General features: G+C 38.3%; 1 protein-coding gene across 1 annotated transcript; it reads right to left on the bottom strand.

Moving 5' to 3' along the window:
* Nucleotides 1-221: 221 nt before the first annotated feature.
* LOC110776378 (receptor protein kinase-like protein ZAR1) lies at nt 222-7,078 on the bottom strand. Its single transcript, XM_021980933.2, has 2 exons — nt 5,122-7,078; nt 222-1,123 (listed from the first exon to the last, which is right to left on the bottom strand). Exons 1-2 carry the CDS (start codon nt 6,485-6,487, stop codon nt 489-491), a joined length of 2,001 nt encoding a protein of 666 aa, XP_021836625.1. The 5' UTR covers nt 6,488-7,078; the 3' UTR covers nt 222-488.
* Nucleotides 7,079-8,563: the final 1,485 nt, after the last annotated feature.

The raw sequence follows: 8,563 nt of genomic DNA, 5'->3' as shown, positions 1-8,563 counted from the left end.
ATTTTTCCCTTTTCAGTCATTTTACGTTGTTTGGTTGGGTAAGGGATGAAAACCAATTTTCCATTACTACCTCAAAGGTGGAACACCATTTTCCATTTGAAAAGGATGAAAACCAATTTTCCTTCTTTCCTCCTTACATCCCTCTCCTTTCTTCCCCTCAATCTTTACCATCTTCTCCCATTTTCCTTAAAGATATCAAATAAAGAAAAACTAGTTTGGAATTGTGTTTTCCCTTAAAAAATGTTTTCCATGGAAAACCATTTTACAATAAAAATGTTTTATGCCCCACTAAACGGAGCCCTAATCGTCACAATCTGTGCATACATTAGTTCATTTTCAGGTGAGATTGAAAGTGAGTAGGGAGATAAAATGAAATTAGCAAAAATAAACGGCGTTAGCAGTCCTACTAGAAATCATTTGTACCTCTACACCAAAAGGAATCAACAAAGTAGTTGTAGCATTTACATACTATTTACCATCTTCCTCATTCATTGAAAGTTGAGGCGATCAAGGCTCTCTGAAACAGTTCTCATCCTTGGCCTCAGCTCAGGGTCCAATTCTGTGCAGTTTAGAGCAATATGAAATGTAGCCAACACCTGCTTCTTAGCATAAACTTCATGCAACAATGCTGGATCTATAATCTCAGATAAAGCTCTCTCTTCAAGGAAAACCTTTCTAACAAGGTGTTCCAATCCTTTCTCATCATTGTCAGGCCCCGCACTTGGTAGCTGACCAGTTAATATCTCCATAAGCACAATCCCAAAAGAGTAAACATCGCATTTTTGTGTGAGCTTGCCACCGTTAGTTTGGGTTTCTGGGGCTGAATAGGCAACCACAGATGGACCCAGGATCTTGGAGGCAGTTAACAAGGATTGGCTTAAACTGGGCCTTTTTGATGACAGATTTGCTGATTTCAAACGCCCACATTGAAGACGGTTCAGACCAAATCCAGATATGTATGCATGAAGGTCCTCGTCAACTAGAATTTTGGATGATTTGATATTTCCATGAACATATCTTCTTGGGCTGCACTCATGTATGTGCATCAAACCCTTTGCAGTTCCTTGTGCGATTTTCAGTCTTGAACCCCATGATAATGGTGATAAATCATTGGAGGATCCACCTACAAAACCAAATCACAGCATTGAATCACCAAATTGAAGGAGCCCACAGCTTAGATCGTAGCATTGAACCAGAATCTGACTACAGGAATATCTCCTAGAACATCTAGATTACCAGTTAGTTTAACATAATATCTTAGTTTAACCATGTAACATTACCAGTTAGACATCTAGATTCTAGTGTATATTGGACGTGGAAGCAAGAAGTATACTGGTACAACAAGATAACCCGAGCAATTCCAGGAAAAACAAAACCACTCAGGTTAACCCGAGCATCAGTATATCACATGAACGAATCCATAATCAGATGTACAGGGAAGACATGAAATGCAATTGCAGTAATTCAACAATAAAATACTCGAGTCATCCAATCAGTTCAATGCAAGTAAATTATTGCCCCACATTTTGCAGCTACTGCACTCCTGCTGGCCAACATCCCCAGGCGATGGGAAGTCATTTCACTTTCTCAACCCAAATCATCCATGCCCCCCTCCTTCGCGGAAACCTCGCTTTAAATATTGGCCCAAAAACACATGAATCCACTTCAAGGTGTAAACAACTAGCATGTGCTACTTTGAAACAAAAGAAGGCCATGTTTCAAAGCACGAGCTGCAATTTAGTCAGCATCTCCTACTGGCTACAGTTTACACAGCAGTATGTTACTTTTCCCACATTATTGCAGTGGGAGTACACTCCCACCTGGGCCTGGTCCTCCAATGGTCAGTCAGCTAGGAGGTGGAAATTTGTTATGTGCTCCTCTTGCCAACTCTACCCAATGCCTCAAAACCCCACCCCCACCCAAAAATTAAGAAAAATTATGCACTACATACATGCAGCCTAACTCAACAACTATTATGTGATAAACAAGCATAGCCTACCTTGGCGGGTCACCACAAACCTGACGAGTGTACACCACCCCGAACCAATTACCAGCTTACCAAGCCATTATCTCCATGTTTCGTACTTCATTACTCCCTTGCTTGTTCGGGGATTTGAATAAGAAAATGGGACAGTTTGTGGACCAAGTGGTGTGGGCCTGTGAGGCATTAGGGGCAAGGTCTCCATACTAACTTTCAAATTTTAAATTTTTTGTTCTTTCTCACATTTCTTTACAGTCTAAACGTAATGTGCAGTACAAATTGAGAATTGCTCCCTGCACCACCAGTTGTCCTCCAATATCTTGATTCCTTGAATTATATCTTCCCAGAAATTTGCTTATATGAGACAGGTGACTATTGAGCAAAGATTAAAGAGAACTGTGAAGATTTCGGAGAACCAGTTTGGATTTATGCCTGGGAGATCGACTATGGAGGTCATTCATCTTATAAGGCAACTAATGGAGAATTATCGTGATAAGAAGAAGGATTTACATATGGTTTTCATTGATTTGGAGAAGGCGTATGATAAGGTACCGAGGAAAATTCTTTGGTGGGCATTAAGTAGGATAGGAATTCCGATGAAGTATGTTGATATCATCAAGGACATGTATGAGCGAGTTAGCACGAGTGTGACAACTAGTGTTGGTAAGACCGAAGAATTCCCCATTACGATTGGAGTGTATCAAGGTTTCGCACTTAACCCGTTTCTTTTTGCTATAGTCATGGACGAATTGACGAGGTTAATACAAGATGGTATACCCTGGTGGATGATGTTTGCAAATAATATTGTATTGATTGATGAAACAAAAAAGGAGTGGAAAGTAAGTTGGAGTTATGGAGACAAACTTTGGAATCTCGGGGTTTTAGGCTAAGTAGAATCAAGAAGGAATATATGGAGTGTAAGTTTAGCTGAGTCCAAGACAGAGAGACAGGGGCGATTACCTTAGATTGCAAAATTGTCCAAGGCTCTGAAATGTTCCGTTATTTAGGATGTATTATCCAAAAGGATGGGGAATTAGATGGCGATGTGGCTCATAGAATCAAAGCAGGTTGGTTGAAGTGGAAAAGTGTCACGGGCTTCCTATGTGATCCAGGCATGCCCCAAAGTTGAAGGGAAAATTTTACCGCAGAGCTATTCGACCGGCGTTGTTATACGACACGGAATGCTGGGCAGTGAAATATTGTCACGTGCATAAGATGAATGTGGCGGAGATGCACATGTTACGTTGGATGTGTGGGCATACAAGAAAGGATTGTTTGCGGAATGAGATTATTAAGAAGAAAGAAGGGGTTGCACCGATTGAGTTTAAGATGATGGAAAATCGTTTAAGATGGTTTGAGCATGTAAGCAGAAGATCAAGTGATGCCCCCGTTAGGAGGCTAGAAGGGTGGCAAAGTGATAGAATTGCAAGGGGTAGGGGAACACCTAAGAAAACATGGAGGAAGGTGATTGAGCACGATATGAGCCTTCTAGGAATTGAAGAAAATATGGCATTGGATAGGACAGAGTGGATGGAGAGAATATACATTGATGACTTCATTTGACTTATACAACTTCTTTTTTTACATGCTATTTTGAAATGTATGTATTTTACTTATTTATGTATTTTAAACTTTATTTATTTTTATTATCTCTTATAAATTATAATATTTTTTTCTGTAATATATTTATATTTTGGACAAATTGTTTTTTACCACCTATAAAAATCGAAAAATTATTTTTTACCACCTAAAAAACTAAAACTTGTATTTTACCACCTGAAAAATAATTAAAACTTGTTTTTTACCCCCTAAAAACAAAAAAGTAGATGCAACATTTATGTGTGACTACCTAATTCAATTTCTCTCCTATTTTTTACACTCCCTTTATGAATGTCTTTAACTCTTTCACCCTTCTCTCTTTATTTTCATTAATTTTTGTTAATTTTATGAATTAATAATGGTGAAAAATTATGTGAATTCATGAAAAATAAGAAAGCGGAGGAAGAGAAGAGAGTTAATTACATGAAATAGTGGAAGAAAAGAACATATATGAAATATTACCGTTATTGTGCCTGCCCACACAACATTTTCATCTATTTTCCCATCTTTCAGGTGGTAAAAAACAATTTTTAAAAAATATTTAGGTGGTAAAATACAAGTTTTAGTTTTTTAGGTGGTAAAAAACAATTTTTCGATTTTTTTAGGTGGTAAAAAATAATTTATCCTTATATTTTACTCTTATCTTACTTTCTTTAATTTCACATTCTCCCTCTTCCTTGTTTATCCCTTTAACTTTCGGCTCCTTTCTGGTTTGATTGGTGACAATGACGATCTCCTACGATGATTCATGCTAGCCGACCCCAAAACATTTTGAGACTTAGGCTTTGTTGTTGTTGTGGTTGTTGTTGAGACATGTGACTATTATGTTTATTCAGGACACAGTTATCAAGTTCTTCTGTTTTGAACTTTGTCCACCTTCGGCTGCAACCATGGAATTAATCTACTGTGGCCATCCTTGATAGAATGGTTCTCCTTTGTTTCAGAAAATTCTCACTCAAACGTGGCCCCTCATACAAAGACTAGGCTTTAGGATCCCTATTGCATTAGTGCACCTTGAGCCTTTTCAAACACTGAATGCTAGGCAAGGTTTCAATTATCACTACGTTTTTCATTATACTATACGAGTAGTTTGTTAGAAAAACACAAGCTGGAAAACCTCCTATGAACTGGTGTTAAACCAACTTTTACTACCACAATAACAAGCACATAAATAATTCAACTTACAACACTTCCAAATGAAACTTTCCCACCACACACATCTTGTATTCACAGGTTTTCACTTCTTTGTCCCCAGGTCTACAATGAAGGCATCTATGATAGTGATAATATGAGTTTGATCAAAACAATGATATCTACACCTATGTCACCAAGATTTCACAGAAAAGCAGGCTGCAGACTCTTTCACTCATGTTACCATTCATGCCAAGCAGTATATACTCATTTATTGATGTGTTAAAGTTCAAGTCTATACTCATTTAAAACGAGATTTGGACAAACGTACATACTTGAATTCAAATTTAAATAAATAATTGCATTATCAAGAAACAAAGTAACATAACGGGAAGGAAGAGTGATTGTACCATGCAGTGCAGTGTACAAGCTGCCATTGCGGATGAAATCAGAAACCAATAGCTTCTCATCTTGTGCATAATAATAAGCCCTCAACCTTACTATATTAGGATGTTGGACCCTACTAATAGCCTCCACCTCAGCCTCAAAATCCCTGAGCCGCCACGTGACATCATCAGCCTCGCTCAACCTCCTCACAGCAACAACCGTTGGTGGCACCACACCTGACCCTTTACCACCGCCAACCACCACTTTGTACACTATCCCACTCCTACTCTTTCCCACTACATAAGCTGATGCCCTCAACAAATCCTCTAATTCCAATCCAAAACCCTCCTCATCCACCACCACGAATTTACTCCTTTGCCCTTTGTCAACGTCGTCGTCCTCCTCCTCCCCCACCACTACCCTCACGTGACTCACCACCTCCCCTCTCCCCATTTTCTCCTCATTGTCATTCCCCATTCTACCCTCCCTTGCCCTCAAGTTCTTCCTCACCACAAACAAAAACACCAACACACCCCCAGCTATCAAAACTGCAAAAACCCCTAAAATCAACGACATTGAAATTTTCTTTCTCCCTTTTTCTGTATTCTCCTCACCAATCAAATCAGGGATTTTAGGGTCGCCTGGATTTTCAGGATTTGAAGGAATTAAATTAGGGTTTTGTGCTTCGGGGCACGGCGAATTCAACGGAAAGCCGCACAAATTAGGGTTTCCGGCAAACGCAGTGGGCCCCTGATTCAACAGCGACCCCACCTGAGGAATTTTCCCGGTTAGATTATTATGCCGGAGGTCCAAGCTAACCATCACCGGGAACCTCCCAAAACTCTCTGGAACTTCGCCGGAAAACTGATTAAACGACAAGTTAAGCGTCCCTTCCAATAAGGTCAGCCCACTGAGCCCACCCGGAAGAGACCCATTAAGAAAATTCGAGGAAAGGTCCAAGAAACGAAGGCCCACAAGGGAGCCAACCTGGGCCGGAATAGGGCCGGAGAGAGAGTTGTGAGAGAGGTCGAGGGAAGTAAGAGAAGTGGCATTGAAGAGACGAGTTGGGATAGTGCTGGAGAAGTTGTTATAGGAGAGAGAAAGACGGCGAAGAGAGAGAATGGCGCCGAGTTCAGAGGGGATGTAGCCGGTTAACTCTTTGTTAGAGAGAGAAAGGTCAGTAACGCGGTCACGAGTGCAGCGTACGCCGAGCCAGTGGCACGGGGATGAATCAGACTCGGACCAAGTGGAGAGGGAGCGAGTTGGGTCGGAAATGATGGCGGATTTGAGGGCGAGCAGAGAGAGTCCGTCCGAGTTTAGGGCGGCAGAGGAGAGAGAAAATGAGAGGTGGAGGAGGATGAGAAGACGGATGAATGTGGTTGTTTTCATGGCTGGTTTATTAAGGGGAATGGAAATGAAGGAGGAATGCAACGAGGTGTTGCAGGTGTAGTTGCAGCAGAGTGAGAGGAGTGAAGCCAAAGAAGGAGATGAAAGGGAAGCATAGTTTTTGGATTTGAATTGAAAGAGAGTGTTAAGTGTGTGGATTGTTGATTTCGATGTACTTTTTTAGTTAGTGACTGAGATAGTATGAATGTGTATGATAGTGTGATTTACAAGAAAGGGGACCCAGGTCATTGTTATGTCTAGAAAGGGCACATGTTTGAATGTATGGTTCGATTTTTGAATTTTGAGAAGCTTACAAGGGGGTAAGGTAAGGTGCTTGTGCAAATGGTAGTTGTTCTTTTGGGTTGAATTAATTACTTTCTTTGTTCCTTCAAGTTATTCCCGGTTGGAATCGGGGAGTGAATTAAGAAAAATATAATCTTGGTTTGTTTAGGTATTTGTGTAATGATTGGGTGTAGTTCACCTTGTTTCTCCTGATCTGATCTGGTCTGATCTGATCTGGTCTGATATGATCTGAACTTATCTGATCTGAACTTATTTTTTCTGATATGATCTGGTCTGATCTGATTCTTCAGAATTAAGTTTAAACAAAAATCAACATTTATTAATATTAAACGACTTACGTGTAAAATAAATGTTACACAAATTTATAATATTTTTATTATTTATTTGACTTTTCTCATGATTTAACTATTACTTATATTAGATAGACCTATATAGGATCTAGATAGATCGGTTATGATCTGGACATATAAGTTCTGTTGTACAGATCGGTTCTGATCTAGACATGATTTGTACATATCAGTTCTGATCTGGACATGATCGGTATATGATCTGTACAGATCAGTTCTGATCTGGACATGATATGTACAGATTAGTTTTGATCTGGACATGATCTGTACAGATCAGTTCTGATCTGGACATGATCTGTACAAATCAGATCTGATCTGGTCATGATCTGTACAGATCAATTCTGATCTGAACATAATCTGTATAGAGTCGATATCTAGACCAGTTATAATTTGGACATATCGATTCTGATCTGGACATGATCTGTACAAATCAATTTCGATCTGAACATATTGGTTCTGTAAGGATCGGTTCTGATGTAGACAAGATCATTGCAGATTTGAACATGATCTGAACATGATCTGTACAGATCAGTTATGATCTGGATATTATATGATCCTATCAGTTCTGGTCTAGATATATAATGGTTCTGATCTATAAAAATCAGTTCTGGTATGGAAATGGCCTGATCATATCGTTTCTATGGTTTTAATTTTGACATGATGAATTTGAATGTTTAGTAAATTGTTCTTTTATGCCTTAAATAATAGATTTTAATTGCACCGACAACAACATTATTTTTTATTAAAGCAATAATAGTAATAAAATATTAAATATAATAACAATGATATAAACATATACCAAAAATAATAATAATAAATAAAAATATAATAATAACAATAACAATAACAATAACAATAACAATAATAATAATAATAATAATAATAATAATAATAATAATCTGGTCAGGTCTGATCTGGTCTGAACTTATTTTTTTTGATCTGATCTGATCTGAACTTATTTTTTCTGATCTGATCTGATCTGGTTAAATCTGAAATAAGTAATAAGGTCCTGAAATAAGGTGAACTAAACAGGGCCTAAGAGTAAATAATTGAGTGTAACTTATTCGGATAAATAAAGGAGAGAGAAAACAATAAAGAAATAAGAGAAAAGGTAGATATTTTATTAAACAATTCATAAATGAGAAATGAAGAGAGAATAATGATAAGGATGGGCGATAAAGGAGATGAGAGAATGGGTATATGGGAAGGGAAAATAATTAAATAATAGGGGTTGAGAACTTTAGGTAGGAATTTGGATAGAATCTTTACGTATTTTGGTAAATAGAAGGAGATATAAGAGATAGGAAAAAAAGTATGTCCAAAAATAGTATAGACCAACTGGAAAGAACATTTAGGAACGCCCGAAATAGAAACGGGAAGAACATTTAACGGAGGAAGTACAAGTGTATAACTAACTAGTTAGTGTCTG

This window comes from Spinacia oleracea, chromosome 3 (genome assembly GCF_020520425.1).
Source record: "Spinacia oleracea cultivar Varoflay chromosome 3, BTI_SOV_V1, whole genome shotgun sequence".
Taxonomy (NCBI): Eukaryota; Viridiplantae; Streptophyta; class Magnoliopsida; order Caryophyllales; family Amaranthaceae; genus Spinacia; species Spinacia oleracea.
Note: the sequence above shows the minus strand (reverse complement) of the source record. Positions and strands in the feature narration are given on the sequence as shown.